The sequence below is a fragment of the Xiphophorus hellerii genome, chromosome 16 (genome assembly GCF_003331165.1).
Source record: "Xiphophorus hellerii strain 12219 chromosome 16, Xiphophorus_hellerii-4.1, whole genome shotgun sequence".
NCBI lineage: Eukaryota > Metazoa > Chordata > Actinopteri > Cyprinodontiformes > Poeciliidae > Xiphophorus > Xiphophorus hellerii.
This window is the reverse complement of record NC_045687.1, coordinates 16,573,625-16,593,943: the sequence shown is the minus strand read 5'-3', so window position 1 is coordinate 16,593,943 and position 20,319 is coordinate 16,573,625. Positions and strand designations below refer to the sequence as shown.

At 38.0% G+C, this 20,319-nt stretch overlaps 1 protein-coding gene across 2 annotated transcripts; it reads left to right on the top strand.

The window, feature by feature from the left end:
* The first annotated feature begins 10,080 nt into the window (after positions 1-10,080).
* On the top strand, positions 10,081-19,407 carry pecam1a (platelet and endothelial cell adhesion molecule 1a). 2 transcript variants are annotated; one of them, XM_032587687.1, is made up of 15 exons: positions 10,081-10,300; positions 10,421-10,444; positions 11,508-11,801; positions 12,273-12,569; positions 12,659-12,919; positions 13,044-13,322; positions 14,762-15,061; positions 15,150-15,428; positions 15,523-15,655; positions 16,345-16,409; positions 16,516-16,569; positions 16,662-16,754; positions 16,847-16,903; positions 17,467-17,489; positions 19,057-19,407. In XM_032587687.1, the coding sequence occupies exons 1-15, from the start codon at positions 10,246-10,248 to the stop codon at positions 19,225-19,227; spliced, it is 2,385 nt and encodes a 794-aa protein (XP_032443578.1). In that variant the 5' UTR covers positions 10,081-10,245; the 3' UTR covers positions 19,228-19,407. The 2 variants fall into 2 exon arrangements, with proteins under 2 accessions (XP_032443578.1, XP_032443577.1); XM_032587686.1 differs by having other exon boundaries at positions 16,516-16,578.
* Positions 19,408-20,319: the final 912 nt, after the last annotated feature.

Genomic DNA, 20,319 nt, shown 5'->3' with positions numbered 1-20,319 from the left:
AGAAAGGGTAAGAGTTGTCTCCCTTTCATCTTTTGTTTTATTTTTTATTTCTAAGACAGGAAAAATCTTTGCTCAACCCAGACTGAACCGGCAAAGAAGGGATGCAGCTCATGTTACCTTATTGCTTCCTTTCAGTGGGCTTGTAAAGTCAACTTGCATAGGACGTTGTACGCATATTAATTACACCGTACAGTCCATTTTTATCTTGATGAACCTCTATTACGAATTGTCTTAAAGATTTAGTTTGGAACACAATACCTTCTCATATGAAGCTATTTTGTTTCAGTTTAAAAGAATTGAATGTAATGAATATTCTCTGTGTTTGTTACTAGAGAATGGCATGATGTTTAATCAAATTCAGGCTCATTCGCATTGACAACACTTCAACACATTTTACCAAAAGTTGAAATCGGTTGTAAAATAATTGCTCTGCCTCTTGGCTTGTGGTAAATGATAAGTAGTTCTATATCGACTCTCCTAAGACGAAGGTTAAATTGAAAATAAACTCAAAACGAAACGTTTTATCAGAGCTCAACCAAAATCTATACTGACCTGTAAGCCATGTATATTAAGTAGATCATTTCCAGATTCCCTCTTGATGCAAGCGTATATGATCACCGCTATATCAATTTTGGTCAAATAATAAACAGTTGGAAAAATGTGGTCTGATCCCACTTTAAAAAAATAATACAAACTTATAACATTTTGTACATTTTGTGCAATTATTGGCTTTACCATAATTGGGTACCATATGCCATATGGGTTTTCACTCAGGACGCTGCAATCTGACGGGCTCACATTTAGCACCTTTGTAGTAATTATTTACTTTTGACAACACATAGCAGACTTTTACTGGTATGAAAGTCCACTTTAGATTGAGGCAGGCAGGAAAAACACTATAAATCTGTTCCATATTGACTTGGCGACGCATTAAAGTACATCATGAGCTAGGAGTTGGAGCTGTTTTCAGTTTCCTGCAGAAAACATTTTAAAATATTTGTTAATGTGGGTTGCTATTTCACTCATTTACCTTAAAGCAGCTTTGAGAATCTGTAACAGCATCAGCAAAATGCAAACTTATTGGCAGAGACAGACAGCTATCGCCTTTATAGTCTTAGAAAAACTGTTGTTTCAACTGAACTCAATCAGGCCGGTGTGGTTGCTAAAACACTCCGAATAGAAAGAAAAACAAGGAGACAGACTTCTCTACATAAACAGTGGTCGTTTGTAAATTGCCATCTACTGTCTGGTGGATGAAAACAGCCAGGTTATTATAGAAATAATATGTATCGAGGGGAGCTATTTCTACAAATGAAATGCGGAAAAGAGTGTGTTTTGACACATGTGTAGGTCTGTGCTGTGACTCAGAAAAACAGTGGGTGAAAAATGGATTTCAATTATCTGACAGACATCTATTATTTATGCTAGCCTATAAGCATCAGGGTGGGTTTTGTGTTGCACCTAAAGGATTCATAAGGAATGTTCTAGAGGACATAACCTGCAAAATGACCAGTGGAATAAATTATTCTACGTCAGACTCACGGTTCTGCTTCAAAGCTCAACGCCCACAGAAACTGGGACCTTTCCAGGTCTCACTGAGGAGAAAAGAAGAAACGAGGCATGTCTGATGTTGTTTAGCTTTGTATATTTACGCCTTATTAATAGCAATTGTTTGTAAAGGCCAGATTTAATGAATGCTTTGCCTCCTTGAACGTGATAAGCTGCTACTGGCTCCCTGAGCAGAACAACAAATGTTCACAATTACCAATGAGTTTTCAGGTCATTGTTATTTCAGGTCTCTAGGAAAGAAGGTGCAGTGGAGTGAGAACACAAAAAATGATTTAAAATCAATCTCAAAGCCACTGGAAGAGTGTGCAGTGTTTTTAGCAGCGATCTGCTGTCTTACACGGGAAGCAGCATCTGCATAAATATCAGATAAGCATCCTTTACTTTCATCCTGTCTGCTAAATTCAGCTCCAGGAGTTTACAGATGAGTATCTAACGAAGCCTGTCTCTCAGACTGATGGAGCTGAAACAGAACATGTTGGCCGCAGTTAAAAACGCTCCGTTTAGAGAAAACGGGGGTTGGAGTTTCTTTTTTTTTTTTAAACTGCAGTGAGGCATTTATATAAAATAAAATGGATCCAGTAAATACTGGAACAGATGAGCAGGCAAGCTTCAGCAGCAACATAATGATTGAAAACATATTGAGATGGTTACTACTCTGCCTTAAATATTTGCAGAAGAACATCAAAACTGGCCTCTTGGTTAGATTCAAGATTTGAGTTTTAAGAGAGGAACTAGAGAGGGCAAGATTATCTGTCTTTCTTCCATTTGGTTTGTTGTTATGATAGTTTTAGTCTTTTTTGGCTTTTGGTTTGTAGATCCTTTTAAGTTAAACTCAAATTGTGTTAAGTAGTCTCCCCCTCAGTTTCTTCCTGCCACAGCTGTTCCACATCCACTAACTAACTCACCACATTCCTTTGTCATTTTCCATCTGTCTCAGTTTTTAAACTGAGTTCATTTTTCATTTTTTATAATTAAAGCTCTTCCTTTCATCTTTCTTCCTCTTCCTTCATTTGAGCTTGACTGAAACTAAAATTTATAGAAACACTAAAAATATAACCTTAAACCATTCAGTAAACATACAAAGATCAACCAGTTTGTGATCAAATCAAAACTAGTTGCAGATATCAAAAAGACAGAGCAGAACGTGCTGAAAAAAATACCATAAATGAAGACAAAAATCATAAAACATGAAGAAGATAACACTTGCTGAAATTGCTCATCAAAAACTTAGGTTGAACAATAAAATTAAAAAAAATGGTAATAAATATTTAACTATAAGTAAAAAAAACAAACTGAAAAGAATCACTTTAAAATCAAAATAAACTCTCAGCTGGCCCTCAGCTGTGCAACAGTCTTGTAGGGTTGGTATCCTGCATATTTTAGTTCTTTCTACGGTACAAACAGACAACGTCAGGTGACAACAACTATTTAGATTCAGTTTTAATTCTCAAGTTTAAGTAGATATTTCACCTTGGTCTCAAATTCTCACAGTGCACAGATAATAAATACATAAACTTTAGAAGAAATTAGAATAACAAAGAACAATGTGTGAAAATCAATTTGCATATACAATGGCAACATTTAATGATTAAAAAGTGTGGGACCTAAGATTGAGCCTTGTGGAACACCATAGTTTAACACTCCACTGAACAGTTTTGTATATTTATAAAGAATTTCGAGCCCTGAGACACGAGCTGAACAGCTTGAGGACGGCTGCAGAAGTTTCAACATGTCTGAGTCGTCCATGTTCACACTGATCGAGTAACAGCCTATCTGGTGACTTCATCTCATCGCTATGCAGAATCCTGTTGACTTCAGCAAAGGACCTCATGTAAAAAGATCTTAACCAAATCTATTCTGAAAAAACTAAGATTGCAATATTGTTTTCGGGGTGCTGATTTGACAAGATCATTCTGCACTTCCTAATCACAGAGGAAAGTCACAAAACATGTTATATGACGATGCATGTTTGTGTATGCACTACAGTCTCACTGTTTCTCCACTTTTCAAGCACTGGCTGCCTGAACGCTTTCTTGTGTCAGCCTCTTGAGATCGGAGCTCTCAGAATAGCCCTGCATGACGGATCGTGAGGATTCTCTCCGTCTTCTCTCATCGCTATGCAGAATCCCGTAGACTTTAGTGTGTCAGCACTTAGCTCTAAGAATAACCAGCACCCATGCCAGAATGCATGAGAGGAGTTTCCTTGTCACTAAAGTCCATACCACCTCTTTGCCTGCTTTCTTTTTCCTCGTCCCATTTTGTGTATCCCTCTGTACTCCATTCTGATTAGGTTATATTTAAAGGGAAATGTGTTTGGAAGATTATTAAAACAACTACCAAACTGATCTGAAGGGATTTCTTGGACTCAAAATGTCAGGGAAGTTGCATTTTAAATAGCCCCGTCTTTGAAAGAAAAGAAAATGCGGCTGCACGTTGTTTAGATTTTGGTCACTGAGCTTCACTCCTTTCTCACTGCTTATGTCTGTTAGTCAATTTGTTGAAACACAGTTCAGTGATTAGCTGTACCATTCACATCTTAAATGTGTGTGTTAATCTGGGATGATACCACAGTACCAAAGGTCCAGGTGACCAAAAAGTGGACCATTTGGACAAGTTGTCTCCTGGGCTGATTTGTTCTTCTTAGGTCTCCGTAATGACTCCTGAGAATCACACACCATGGGATTCTCCCGCCTAAACAATTTCAAATTAGGTTAAAGGTTATTCAGCAGGGTAGTTCTAATTTTAGTTTATCAAAAGCAGAAAGGAACAGTGGGAATATTGAGGAAACCTTGGGTTCATGTTTTTATTGGGGGCTCCAGCAGCAGCAGAACAACAGGCCCTGTGGAGCTTTTGGACATTCGGCACACCCTGGATCCAAGTGATGTACTGTAGATATGCTTTAAAACCAGCTAAGCTGTCATGCGCACGTCCCTCAGTTCTCACCGCTAATGTTCTGCAGTATGGAACAGTGAGCATGACTCTTCTCTGCATCCCTTCTCTGTTATTCAGGGGCCCTTGCTGGTGGAGAAAAACCTGGGGTGTTTGGCCTGTTTTTACCCCTGGAACCCTGAGGGATGCAGGCAGCCTGTCACAGCCAAGCCTTCCACTTAATATATTATTGATTTAGCTTATAAAAGTGAGGTAAAAGTCAAAGAACCAAGAGTGGGAGTAAGTTAATCATGAGTATTTGGCAAAGAATAGTTATATATTGCAAAAAAAAGAAAAAAAGACCCAATATTTTTAACTAGAGTTGTAAACCACAGTGACAATGACAGATGAGCTCAGAAACAGAACGTGAAATAAAGAGTGATGGGAGTTTGCATGGGATGCTGTGTAGAGCAGGTGGCCTCAAAGCGTTGCCTTGTAACAACAAGCTCCCTGCTTCCTGCAGGCTGTTGTGCCACAGGCAGAAATATCTCCATGTCACAGCACATCATCCGGGACCTTTCACTCATTCGGAGAGTCACAGAGGAGAGAGGTTTCTTTAAGGTCAAAATGTGGAGAAGTTGGTCGAAAAACAACTAGCTATGAATTTGGTCTTATATCTGGTCGCTTTCGCTCTTGCTTAATTAATTCAATGAATTTAACTGACTAACCCACAAATCATCTTTTTTTTCTTTGCAGATAAACTGTCTAAATTGTTTCTTAAGGGTGCTGTCTTCATATAAATTTGTTCAATTCTGCAATATTTTTGCCAAAACCAGAACTTAGTGCTGCCCTCTTTGGGTCGAATGGTGGCTACTACAGTTGAAGTTTCCTGTTGGTTGCAACAGCATGGTTGATGTCTACGTCACTGCCCCGGGTTCGCGTCTAACACCATCTCACTCAGACTCACCAGGAGTTTGAATAGCAAGCATTTGCGAGCATCGATTGACAGCATTTCTTGGTTTTGCCCGTGTGATTCGTGTGCGACGTGGACACAGAGTGGAGTGGGTTTCCTCTGCTCTAACTGCAGCCCGTTTGCTGCAGGATGACTGGAAATATGTCAGGGATTAATATATTGATGTCTTGATGCTTAGGAAGAGAGAGTGGCCAATGGCAGCAGTTGCTTCTCACTCTGAGGACAATCATTGCAGAGGATTGTGTGCTTTCACTCATTTTCGCCATAGACATCTCCTATAAAACTTAAAAGCTACCAGTTGCGTTTTTGAAAAAAAAAGTCATAACATGGGTCTGAGAAGTCTCTAAATGTTGTGACAAAGTGACATGTTGGCAACAAGTCTTTCCCTCATCCTGACTCCCTCTGCTCATCGTTGTCTCTTGGCCCCGCCCATTTGGGTGGAGTTTTTCACAATTTTACTGGGGCTAGGGGACTTCTTATGCTTTCACAGGGGTTTCGTTACACTTTAAAAGCTACATTTTATTCCCAGCCTCAATTTTTATTTTTATTTTTTAAAATTTTTTGCCAAGCATATCCTAAAAGCTAATTTTCTGCATAGGTTTTTACTCAGTGTTGTCATTCTTTCTCCAAATAACTGAAAATTTGCTAATTATGCAGTGCAGTACAATGTAATACATTCATTTTGACAGAGTGTCCATCTGCTTCCCCCCTCTAAAGCAATGGTTGACCCTACTAATACCATTAGCTATGTGTGCCTTTTGTTTTTCATGAAAGGTACCAATGGTTAGTGCCTCTGTGTTTAACTGTCTCGTTTCTGGATGAAGCAATAACTATATGCACCAATTGTTTTTCTGTTCTACATAAAGTACTCCCAAGTCCTAATTTCTAAGGTAAATACATCAAAACCTGTCTTTGGTTTGTGCTTTTTTTTAAAAATAGTGAAATTTCTAAAGGTATGTGGATTTCAAGGCTTACATGTTGACATATTTTTGAGTATGCGGCAGTGTTTGTCTCTGTCATTTTAATTGGAGTCAGGTTTGAATACCTGCTTTACTTCGTTAAATCCAGACCTTCACAACAGATTGGAGTTGAAATGTTTTGTGGCACAAGCCTATTAAATTAGATTTCTTAAAGAAAAGTTGATGCTCATAAGGTAAAGAATCTACAAAACTACGTTTGAATAATCTGAACTGCAGCAGTTCAAGGAAATACAAACAAGCAGAAGACATTTAAAATCCTTGTTATCATGCTGGGGGGTGACAACCACACCACTGCTTTCAGAAGTTATTCTTTTCTCAAAATAAAAAGATAAATAACAAGGTAGGAAACATATGAATCACATTACTCGCAGTGGCTTAGCTAAAGGCTTGTAGCTCCAGATTAGAAAAAGATGAAACAAAATATCCCCGCAAGGAGACCAATAACAATGTACTGATTTACAAAATGGTCAATGCTGTTTATAAAATTAGCCTGCAAAGTATTATTGTGATGAGTCAAAATGATGTGGAAAAAAAGCAATCCCCAGAAAATGAGTCATTGATTAAAGCAGCAGCTTTAACCACACAGGTTCTTTCATCAAATACTGGATGCAGAAATAAATACTTAAACTTGTTTACCGAGTCAAATACCCGATCTTATCCCAGTGAAGCAATTCTTACTAATATTTTAATTGACTGAAATTATTTGTCTTGTACCACTAGTTTGTTGTAAGATATTTATTTGAGAGGCAAAATAGTTTCAGTAGTGCGTGAAATTAATATATATTTTTGTGTGTGTGTGCAAGATCTTAGTTGGAAAACAGAGAAAATGACTGGAAGCATAATGGAGAAGTTGGGGAAAGAGCAAGCGGTTTGCCATCACATTTCATCTGCCAGTCTTCAGCGCCTCCTAGTGGTCACGCTGAGGGATTGCATACTACTGCAAAGCACTGCATTAAGAAACCAGGCCTTCAAAAACTAAAGACACCGTCCTCTCTCTGTATTAACTTAATAGTACGGAAGAGTTTTGCTAACTTCACTTTTTACTCTCAGATGAGGTGTTGTACTGCAGGAGGGACTGATGCATTTGAAATAAATAAACGGCATCATGTGGAAACAACACATTTGGAAATACCAACGAAAGGTCCCACAACATCAGGTCTTGGAGATGAACAATGACCCTAAGCATATCAGCAAATTAGTTACAAGGTGAAGCAAACAAAACATTTAACCCAGGTCAATGAGTTCTTACCAAATGTAAAGGAAATATACATAAAGTTTGTTTCTCTCACTTTTCTGGCATTTACTACATTATTTAAATAATGGTCACAAACCTAAAAGCTTAGTCTGATTTAATGTCCTGCAGTGGCTTTGTGTGCAAGTATACAGCTTCAGCAACGTGTGAGGAATGGTAGAAAAAAAAAAGATGTAACCAGTCTCTGTTTTTTCTTGCAAAATGTATTAACAGCTGGGTTTACTGTTTTCAGATCTTGCTGGGTCAGAGCCGGGTTCGACCCTTTGAGATTGACTGATTTGTTTTGAGGGACCAACTTTACCTCATAGACTGCAGCAGCTTCCAGGGAAAGATGCGACTACCAAATGATGCATTGATTCGAGAGGTGTTTAATAAAATATGTTGTTCTTTTACAGGACATGCAATTGGTTCAAATGATTGCAGATTCCTTTCTAGGATGGGCCGCCCCCTTTTGACTTCAGGAAGCCGCTGTGGGATCAAACAGAAAACAGGAATGTAGCTGAAACCCTCTGTGAGTGTACATGCGTGGGCGTGGGCGTGTGTGTGTGTGCTGTCGAAGTTACCATGCAAGCTAACAATGTTTGACAACAGAGGAGGAAATCTAAATGTGTGAACTCCACTAATCCTGGTACATGTGGCAGTACCAGTATTCGTTTTTTTTAAGATACAAAAACTTTTTTTTTTAAATGTACACTTTGTTTTAAATGAACTACCTTTCTATTATTTTGAGTGTAAAAGACTGATGGTATGTATAAAGGATCATGTGTAGAAACTCTAGCTGTAACATAGCAATCTTAGGATGAGGCGCTCTTTATGAAAGTGTTACAGCAAGTGTCAAGAAGTAAAAAAAATAATGCTCCCAATTACTTTGCACCCTTTAAAAATGTTTGTTATCTTTTGTTTGCATTCTTTGCTAAGCAGCCACTGTAGATCAGTTTTGTTGTGCAATGTGGGAAAAACATAAGCTGTAAGTTTTTCTTGTTAAAATCAGGATTTCTTTAAAGTCATCCTAATTAGAGTCAATAATGGGAAAACAAGACCCTGCTTCAGATTTTAGGTTTCAGGCATTTTGGACTTTTTTAGTCACAGAAACACATAGGCATGCTGTAAATATTAGTGAACTTGATTTCTGAACAGATTTCAAACAAATCCATTGGCATTCACAGCAACCTCTAACCAGATCAACAGTTTTTTGATTTGACAGGGTTAATTTACTCTCCAGAGGACTGATATCGGAAGTCATGTTGCACATATTTCCTCTTGAAAATATCTAAAATATTCTCAATTTCAGAATTTATTTTATTTAGTTTAGACTCCATTCACCTAATTTTGTTTGCCTGGGACTGATTGATTGTTATTGATTAAACATTTTCTCCATCCGTCCTTCTATTGTCTTCTGCTTGACCCATGTCACGTTGCTGGGGCAACAGGTCCAGGAGGGAAACCTAGACATCCTTTTGTTTGGCTTTTCTCTCTAGCTTATTCCTTCAGGCCAGAAAGGGCTATGTAGTCCCTCTAGTATAATTTGAAACTGCCCCTGGGTTTCCTCCCAGTGTCCAGAGAACCTGTAGAATGAAAATACACTGTTTGTTTCATTGCTTTGTTTTTTGTTTGTTTGTTTTTTTGTTGTTTTTTTACTAATTCAGGTTAAATTGGAAAATCATTATGTACAGTGGTGTGAAAAGGTATCCAGCACTTTACTTTGTCAACTGAAGTGTTTTAGATAATTAAACATGCTCACTGTGATCCTCTGTAATCACAATTAGTCATAATTAGAAATGACCACAACATTTCCTCTTTAGATTGGGACACAATTTGGATTGTTTGTTTGTTTTAATTATTTTTCTTTTATATGTCATTCTCCATGTTGTTAGACAAATTTGAGGTTAGTTTGCAAACTCTACAATATATAACATAAAAAAACATTTTGTATAAGCTGGTATATTGTTATACCAGCGTTATACAGTATGACACAACTTATATTTCAGCTGTTGTTTCTCCAGGAAACAAGTGTTATGACAGAACTTTGTTTTATTTCAGTCAATCTATCAATTTTATTTATAAGTCACCCTCTATGCTGGAAGCACATGTGAGGGGTGGCTTTAGGGAGATTGTTTTTTCTGAACCGTTCATGGTCACAGCAAATTCCAGAGTTGTGTGTCATTGCTCATTTTCTATGTTTAATAAAATGATAACTAAAATGCATTTTGATTTGTTCTTGATTGACTCAGTGTTTCACTTTAGGTGAGATTTAACTATTTCCTTAACATGAGCTTCCAGTGCCGAGACAAAACCGAGTAGGATATGAGTTCAGCGGGTTGGCGGGTTCATCTTTTTGTTCTCTTCTCTCTTAACAACTAAAGAAAACAGCAAAGTAATGCTGGGTTCCTGAGGAAGCAGCGTACGCTTCTGGGCAGTCAACGCTGATAAGACAAGCCACACGCCTGCAGTGCCAACGCCCCCACAGACAGTCTTCGTCTTCTACGCACTCCACTTCTCCCACTGCAAGGTCCTCCTCCGTCCCTTCCAGTGTCCCTCTGTCCCTTCTTCTGCTCACAGGAGTTGAATTTTGATCTCACAGCAGCGAACCACCTTCACTCAGGATGGGCTCCAGACCCCCTGGACTGCTGCTGCTTCTCTGCAGCCTCCTCCTCATCTGTAAGAATCCACTGCTGTGTTTCTTTATGGATAAAGAATAACGCATAATTTAAACAAAATGCCTGGATTCTCACTTTTCTGTTCTCCTTTCCTTTCTTGTTTCCTTTTTACCTAATACAGTGAAGTGTGCCAGAGGAGAGTCATGTAAGTAATGCTTTTTTGTGTGTGTTTAAAAAGTGTTTTTATGGTATTTTCAATCCATACAAACAATTTTTATATATTAAGTGTAAGATTTCAAAAATCTTTCACATCATTTTAAATTAAAAAGAACAAAAATAACGTGTAGAACTAAATATGTTCACATTTTATCCTGTCAAAGCTTTTCTTAACATTTAGTTTTCTTAGTAAATCTCCGTCACACCCTCTTCCTTCCCGAAGTTCTTTGTAAGTGTTGCGCGCGCATTAAAAACACAAGCAATAGCTTTCTAACACAGATTTTCAAAAATAAATGAAGAAAAAATGTATCTAACATTATTTCAATTCAGTAGAAGAAGGAGCTTCATTAAAGGGAGTTGTAAAATTTACAGCAGAATTTTTTTTAGACATGGCCTTAAAATCTTTTTCCTCACTGTCTGAAGTTAAATCAGACCAAACTTTGATTGCTTTAAGTGAGTTAGAATCACCAAAACGATTTCAATTTACTACAGGCTACAATAATGAAAGAGAAAATATGTCAGTGATTAATATATTAATGTCTTCAAAATCTTCCTGAGGCATAGTTAGGCTTGCTCTTTTATCAAGTTTGTTCTGAAGTCAGGCTAATCGGCTCCAGGAAACTTAAGTTCCCTGAAAAGTATTTCAGCCATATAGTTTTCAAGACATCTGTTTAGTTTGTTTGTTTCTGCTGAGCTTAATTATGATGCTAACCTACTTATGCTAAAAGTTAGTTTTCTATCTCTAACCTAACCTAATCTCTATCTCTATCTCTAACTAAAATATTACTTCAATAACTAATAGTAGAGTGCCCAACTTATAATTATGTGTTAAAGTAATAGTTACTGAGACAGCTTGTTTCTGTAAAAACTCAGTTGATGAAAAAAAGTGGATGCTGGTAGCAGCACTTCTCAGGGAGACATGGGACCAAACACTGTTTCCTTCCTACCACTTGTTGTGTTTGTTGCATCAGTCATTCTTCCTTCTTGTTTCTGACTGGTTACCTCTACTGTTTTTTTTTTCTTGCCTCTGTGCACCTCTACGGGATCCACAGCATACATTATAGATACTGTTGGTCTCTCAATCCTGCCTAAAGACAATGTTCAGAGTGGAACCAAGGTGATGATTCGTTGCGAAGCACGCGTCAGTTCCAGCAACATCTCTCATCTGGAATACCTTTTCAAGTTTATGCGGGATGGCGTCGAAATCCACACGGAACACACCACAAAAGACTCTACTTACTATGAGATCAACCCAGCCAGGGCAGTCGACTCGGGAAATTACCAGTGCCAAGTCTCTGTGAAGAACAAGCGCAAGGTCAGCAACACCACGACGCTTGATGTCAAAGGTATGTTTACACAACACTACACAAGGGTTGTACATTTTTGAGTTAAAGTGACACATCATCTGCATATAGTCTAATTTTATGGGTTCTGCAGCTCTTATTAATTCTGTGAACTATTCTGTTTTGAGGGATTAATGCCAAAAATTAGCTAAGATAAGAGGGAGACAGCAGGTTCTGCATAAGTCCATCCTGGTCCAGGTTCATAATATGTGAAGTCATATAGATTATTTAGACACCATACATCCATTAACATAATATTTTGAGTCAAGAATGGGCAAAGCATTTTTCTTTAGATGTCAAAAGTTTGTACGACATTCCCAATGACCTGAAGATGTGATTTTTATGAAAGGCATCTATACAAAGTATTGACTCAAGGAGGATGAATACAAATGCCTGCCACATGTGTGACTTTTGCAAGATCTGTGTGCATGTTTCAAGTGATTTTCACTGTCTCTGTGGGCTTCCTCCCTTCAGGCCTACAAACTCCCATTCTCCATCTTAATAATTCGACACCCTATGAAAGTGAGGAGTTCAAAGTCACCTGCAGTGTTCCAGACGAGAAAGGAGGTTTTACATTCAACTTTTACAAAACATTTAGAGGTGGACAGCCTCAGCGGATAAAGAAGCAACAAAGCACTAATAACTTTCTAGAGACCACTCTGACACTCAGCCACATAGGGGACTGCTTTCTGTCCTGTGACTACGAGATCAGTTTGGTCTCAGGTCCCACAAGCTCTAACATCAGCAATGAGATTCAAGTGAAAGTCAAAGGTATTTATATGAAGTCGTTGTTTTCCACTAGACACAAATGCTAAAAGAGAAAATGAGTGTGCCTTACATTTTTAATTTATGCTTTACAGAGCTCAACATCATCCCGGACATGACTATATTACCCAACGATATCTATGAACCAGATATAGTAGAAGTGACCTGTAAAGTACAGATTCATTTAGCAGACATTGAAATATTCCTTGTAAAGGACCGGACTGTTCTCAGTAGAACCACGGGGAAAACTCTCATTCATCGATTTAGTCCGAAACCAACAGACTCTGGAGAGCTTGTTTGCAAGGCAGAGTGGAGAAACGTCCAAAAGGAAAATTATAAAACCATCAAAGTCAAAGGCAAGTCAAAGTGTCCTCTTTACTAAATGCCTGATGTAGAACCAGGTAAATTGTTGCTGCAACTAAACTATATACGATGACAATTTCTATATGGTGCATGAATTTTGTTCTCTATATCCAACAGAGGTATTTTCAAAGCCCCAGCTGTATTTGGAGCCCGTGGGCCTGTTTGAAGGAGAACGATTCAGACTTAACTGTTCAGTCAAGGTTTTTTTTCCTGAGATGATTGCTAAACCTTTGAAATACCGCCTTTACAAAGATGGCACCGAATTGACCAGTTCAACTACATATATTGCTGTTGCACACCCTAATCGTAATGGAAACTACTCCTGTAAAGTTGAGGGCAATCGTATTTCAACCCCTTTTCATAAGGAGAGCGAAGCAGTTATTGTTAAAGCTAAAGGTAAGTCCTCTGACGTATGCAGTTTTAATCAATTCAACGATTCTCACATACTAACCGCATTTACCAGAGATCAAAGCGCAGATCAAAGCCCTTTAGATGCCCCAAATTATTGGCAGATTTAAATTAAAAGTAAAGGTTTTAATTTTAACTAAATTTTTCTTTAACATTAAAATTTTGGAGTGGCCCATCCAGAGGGCTAACTTTACTCCGATAGAGAATCTGTCAAGTCAGCTAAAGATTATGGTAAAGGAAAGACTGGAAAGATTTCAAGTTTATTACCAAACATAAATTGTCAAAGTACCATGTGAAAATTCACAAAAAGCTGTTCAGCAATTGTTAAAAGGCATTGAAGGTACTGAATGATTTAATTCTGGTCAAGGTTTTGTCTTCTTACATCTGGAAAGATAGAGATAATTCTAGACGCATTTTTTAAAATGAAAATAAAATAAATAAAAGCAGATTTCTTTCAGAACCAGGTTGCTTTTTCATAGTTTTAATAACATTTGGGGAAATTATTTTTAATTTCAGCAAAACAAACTTTCTGGCTGAGTAAAAATGATCTTATTTCTAGATTTGCCGGCCAATATATTAACCTAAACTGTAACATCACTGAATTAACATTACAGGACTACCAAAACAGTGGAAACCAGATTCTGTGCTTAGCTAGTGAACCTTAGATGGTCTATAAATTCAATATACCGGCTGATATATTTCAGTATATTAGTGTATTGTGCTGAGTATGAATTACCGCTAGTGAAAATCCCAAATTCGGTCTATCAGATTTTCTGCTTGGTCTATTTCTGTTGTACTTGCAGCACAATCAAGCAGATTGGGTTTATGGTCATACGATAAACAGGAATTAGTACTACTGCCAGTGTGAGCATGTACCAAGTCCTGCTGGAAAGCAAAATCAGCATCTCCATAAACCTGTCAGCACAAGAAGAAGACACAAAGTGCTATAAAGTTTTCTGGTTGTCCAGACTTTGAACTTGATAAAGCACAGTGAGATGAGATGACTCCTCGAATCATGACTGACTGTTGAAACAAAAACTGAACCTCAAGCAATTTGGATTCTGTCCCTTTCCAATCTTCCTCCTAACTTTTGGGACCAATGAGCAGTAGCCCAGTCCCTTTTCTTGTTTTTAACACACTTTTGACTGTGTTCAGGAGCTGCTTAACAAAAGTAATATAGCAATTGTAGCTCTGGTCCCGGTGACTCTTAAAGCACTGACTCCAGTTCATGTCCACTAAATCTCCATCAAACTACTGGATGGACTCAACTGAGTTATTGTTTGAAACAAAACAGCTCAGGTTTTAATCTATTAAACTGATCATGTATTTTTACCACTACCAGATAAATAGACAGTGCAAACAAAGTTTGATTCACAGAGTTAATGAACTGTCTTTCATTCTTTCCTTTGTCTTGTTGTTCTTCCCAGTTCCTGTTTCAGATCCTGTGCTGAGTGTGGTCGGGGGCAAAATATTTATAGGCAAGAGATTTCAACTGATCTGTCACAGTCACACAGGCACTTTTCCCATCAAATACACCCTTTTTACACACAATGGGAATAAGATGAGCAGGGAGGTGAGCAGACCTGAGGACCGGGCTACCTTTGACATACCTCCAATTTACAAGATCTCCGATTTAAAAACATTTCTATGCCATGCAAGTAATAATCCACGTACACCTTCTAAAAGAGCTTTAGGGGAGCATCTACTGAAGTCAACCAATATTATTGGTAAGTTGTATGCAGTAATATTATAAATGTTGCTTTTTCAAATTGCTCTCAGAACATGTGAATTTCTAACACTTGTTCTGTTGCTCAGAGCCCATCTCAAAACCAGAGCTGACCATTCATCCCAGCCAGGACATCACTGAGGGACAAAGTATAAAACTCGTCTGCTCTGTACAGACAGGCAGTCGACCCATCAACTTCACATGGTACCACCAAGAGTCCAATGGAGCACTGGCTTCCCTCTCAACCAATAAACTAGAAGAATACCACAGCATATCTAACGCCAATAAAAAACACTCTGGGAAATACTACTGCACGAGCACAAACCCAGCTGATGAATCCAAATGGAGTGAATCTGTCACAATCGAAGGTGGGTTACAACAAGTTAGCACAGTGTGCAAACTCATGTAACTATGAGTGAACTGTCTTTCAGTAATTGATTATGGAAAAAATGTCTTCCACAGTGAAAATGGCAGGGTGGAAGAAAGCACTTATCATTGTCTTCTGCTTCGTACTTCTCCTCATCCTCTTCCTTGTGATTGCCTTAAAAACACGGCTTTTTCATTTTAAGAGGAAAAGAAAGGCTAACTTGTCAGTGTAAGTGGTATTTGTTCATGGACTTATTCAAAGATCACCTCTCTGAAAGGGCATACTTCATTATTTCTACATTTATTTGTGGACTTCTGACTCTCAATGGTTATAATTTATATTTCCATGTCCAAAATTGAGAACTGTGTAAGAAAGTCTTAAAAGAATGAAACCATGCAGGTACAAGGCAAGTGAAAATACAACTGAGAAATGTTATATAAGGCACACCTAGTTCAGATATCAATCTGTTACACCATGGAAAAGAAAACAACTTGGAAATTTAATTCCCTTTAAGCAAAGAATATGAAGTAACTAGTTTTTGCATTTGAGAGAAACCACCCGGTTCACCTACTCAGTATTTTAGTTATTGTGCTCACACTACCATTGTTTATGTTCCAATGAGATGGTACATAACTTTGACTCTATTCATTTTAGAAAGGACTTCTTCATCAGTTTTCTGTTTAAAACAGCTTCAGTCAGCACCTTGTCATTAATAAATGGTAGTACTGTTTCAAGAAGCCCTCCCTCCAAAATGTGACAGAGGAGTGTGTCACAGGGCTTATCTGCTTTTATTCGTGTTAGTACCGTTAAGATTTGAACGTTTTGTTGCACTAAGCTATGATAAAATATGCTCGTTAAGGTCATTACATGTCTAAAACGCCCTCTGTTCATTGTGCTTTGTCTCAACCCAACCCCAGGAAGTCAGTCAGCACCAAAGTAGAGCGACTGAGTCTCACACAAGCTGAGGTCATTGATGCAAATGGTAACATTGGTCATCCATCAAAGCAATGCAGTGGAATGCAGTATACTGGAGTGATAAGAAGGTTTTATTAATTAACACTGCTGATATTTTTGTCTACCCTGTGCAGCCACCCCAACCATGATGGGAAAAAGTGTTTGGAGTGACCAGGTCTCAGGTTCTGGTGGGTATGGTGCGTCAACGGCTGTCATCTAAACATGTGGAATTGAGAATGCTATTTTGGAGAAAATTAACTTTAACCAAACTGTTGTGCAGAGTCGGATGACCAGAACAGCAGCATGCTACCAGAAAAAAAGGCTGAACCTGAATATACTGAGGTTCAAATAAAAGATGCAGACCCAACCAGAGGTGAGAGATTGCATCCATGCGAAAAGAAAAACACAGACGTAAATTTATGCAGCAATATTCTTTTAAAAGTCTAATATTTTGTTTCACGTTAGCTCCGGCGAAGCAGGGCACGGAAAACATCTACAGCGAAGTCCGCAACTCCCAGCAAGGTATGGCAGTCATCGCTCGTTTTAGTGAAATCCTTCTTAGCAAATCAGTGAACAGAAAAATTGTTGACATTAAGGAGAGAGAGAAAAAAAACAGGAAACAGGATCAACCGAGACTGTGGACATTTCATTGTTAGTGAAAGAATGACCCATTAAAAACAGTAGGCTCTGTCTCCAGGTGGCCACTTCCTGCTTTCGTCAGAGGGAACTTCCTGTTCAAGCAATGCACACAAACAGTTTGCGCTCTCATTCAAACTTAGTGACCAACCGTTTAATTGTTCGATGCCAAGGAGACTACTGCTGCCCATTGTCTAGTAATGGGGTTGCTTTGCTGAATCGGTGTCTTTTGCTGAAATTAAAGCGGAAACACTATTTCTGTACACCATAAAACCTGCCTGTGTTTGAAAGCTGTGTAAGTGGCTACAATGCATTTTAAATCATCCTGAGAAGCTCCTTGTTTCCTGAAACCACTGTGCTGCTTGTGGAAATTATTATTACCAAGTAAGTCCTCCTCCATATCCTTCTGCTTTTGTTTCCTGAGAATGTCCTTTGGCTTTGTTTTGCAGGTGTCCCAGAGGTGCCTGATGGTGTAAGTAACATTTGGTATTAGTCATGCATGCACACCCAAACACATGCATGAAGTTTTTTTTTTTGTTGTTGTTCTTTTGATCCAGAGTCTTTGCAGTAATTTTCAGCTACATTAGACAATCTAAGAGAAAGAAGTTATTAAACAAAATTTTCAGATGACACATTGGTGGTCTTCGGAAGTGTAGAAAGGTGAGGCTGTGATAAATCACTTTACTCACATTTTGTATGTGACAATGTGTTCTTCACAAATAAGCTGAAAAAGAAACACGTGTTAGAAGGAAAAATCCCCCCCCCAAAAAAATAAAGCTGCAATAACCTAACTGTGTGAGTATTTATGCCCTTAAATTAATACTTCGTTGAATCATCTTCTGATAATGTTTTAGCATTCAGCATTCTCTTGTCAATTGTCTCTTTCGGGTGACTCAACACATTTTCTGTTAGATTTAGTTTTGAACTCTGGCTGTGCCACTCCCAAATTTCACTTTTCCTCTGCTGAAGCTATTTGTTTATTGATCCGTGGACTCAAAGGGAAGCTGAGAAATATAACCCCACCTTCACATTTCTAGAAAAGGCCCGGAATGTTTGGACCCAAAACTACCTGGTGGTTAGAACAGTTTACAGTTTCATCAACCTAAAACAAAAGTCCTAGTTCCCTCAGAAGACCCAGAGCATTAACCCGCCACCACCATACTTCATAGTAGCCGTGGTGTTGTTCGGCATTGGAATCAGCCTTTTGGATGCCTGCTAAAGCACAATCTGTCTTGTCTTTTTATCAGTAATGGAGAAATGTCCAGTCTCATCGGCATCATAAGGCGTCAGGTGAACTTAAATTCGGATTTATCAGAATCTCTGTAACTGATGACAGATGCGAAGCCAAGACGAAATGATTTTTGCGATTTTTAAAATTCTAGTATTTTTTCTCTTCAACAGGTTGTTTTTGATTGAAAAACACCAGTTGTAGATATGTCAAATTTAGTGTGAAGTAGTTTTTTATACCACAAAAACGTGGAATTTTAACAAAGGATCAAAGATTTTTGAAAGCCAGTGTTTGTTTTTATAATTTATGTCTTCTTTCAGTTCTCTGGCGTTTAATTGGATCTATTTTACTTCAGTAACAGTGATATGTAATTTAAACTTCTGATTGCCACAAACGCCAAAGCATGCTCCTTTGTTTAACGCTGGAAGATGCATTGTTTCTCACATTTCGACAAGCTCATTTCCTCCAAGCTTATCTTTACGTTCCTCTTTTCAAAGTCTTTTCTCTCAGCTAAAAGAGTTCAGAAGAGTTACGGGACAAAAAAATTCAGCATTTAGGACTTTTTTCCTTCATCTTTCCATAAAACTCATCGTGGTATTGCTTCTGCCTTACAGTTAAAAAATACACCATCAGCCTTCTAATCCTTAGCTATGTTTTGCAAGGAATATAACAATTTTCATCTGTTATTATTGCTGTTATTTAGTTCTGTTTGTTGACTTGTTTCTGATCCCTGTTAAACATGATTTGTTTAAGAATTGCTGAGATTTCTTTTACTTTCACTCTTCTTAATCTGAGTGTTGTGTTTCAACAGAAACCAGTGGAATACGCACAGCTGAATCATGACGGAAATCACCAACCTGACAACAGTCGGGTCGTCGATCAGAGCCTGAAGCGTGAAAACATAACTGATTCTGAAAATAACACTGATGTTTACACTGGTGACCCGGAGGAAGGAACCTGTGACCCTGCGCCTGACTGTTGATGAGCCAACAAACGTATTTGTTCCTCTTTTCACCCATCATGTTATTGCAGCTGATGTTTTTTGTTTTAACTAGAAGAAACTGAAACCTGTAACATTGCACAATTATAGTCTTGTATTATTGCTGAATTCTGTTAAAAGGTTCCTCTTTTTGATCACATGAATAAAATGTTTTGCTATTAAGTGTTATGTTCTGTTTTTAGTAAGGGAGAAACAGCACGTGTCTCTTTAAACCACAAAGACTAAAACTTAAATGAGACTATTAAGTCTCACTTTCTACCATTTAAGATTTTCTTTCAAGCAAAATGCTTCAGATCATCCAAATATGTAATATCAGCAGTGGATAACTTGTTGTCTTTAAATGGACATTTTATTTCTTAAGAAAAGCTATCCAGACTACAGCCTAAAACCTGAAACCTGGTTGTGTCATCCTTTGCGGCAACAATAGCCGTCAAGCGTTTGTGATGACGATCATGAACCTCACACGTGATCGTCATCGTCATGCAAAGGGATTTTGGTTCATTCTTTTTGGAAGAAGCCTTTTAACCCTTTCATGCATGAATTATGGTCCTTTATGTCAGGATGTTTTTCCAAAGTATTTTTTTGATTTTCTTAAGGCATAAAACAAAAAGGTGGGGAAAAAAGATTTGGTTAAAAAAAAAAAAGTTTTTCTAGGATATTTTTTCTAGTTGATGAATTGTAATTTTCTCCGAATACAATGTTGTTATTTGGAAAAGACATCAGTAGTATTAGTTTTTAGGGGTTAGTTGTCACAATATTTTTTTTTCCCTGCAAGAGTCCTCTACAGTAGAAAGAGGGACGGGTTGTCCAGCACGCTTTTTTGTCTGTCTGCCATGTTGGATTTAACAAAAACAATTTATTTTTTTTTTGCACTTGCAGTGGATGGCTAGTGATGTTGATTTCTGAAAACCTGTCCATGTTGTATGCCAAATGTAGCGGGACACGCTGTACGTTTTAATAAGGTCTCTGGGATCATCAACATGTTTTAAGGAAACATGAGAAGAGATGGGCCTTTGTGTTTATTTTGATCAGCTGGCCTTGAGCCTTTCTAATGAAGTCTCTTTCTTACTGTTG

Coding starts and splice junctions, on each gene's coding strand:
- pecam1a (XM_032587686.1), top strand. CDS start 10,246: ATGGGCTCCAGACCCCCTGGACTGCTGCTGCTTCTCTGCAGCCTCCTC. Junction 10,301..10,420: donor CTGCAGCCTCCTCCTCATCT/GTAAGAATCCAC, acceptor TACCTAATACAG/TGAAGTGTGCCAGAGGAGAG. Junction 10,445..11,507: donor GTGTGCCAGAGGAGAGTCAT/GTAAGTAATGCT, acceptor CGGGATCCACAG/CATACATTATAGATACTGTT.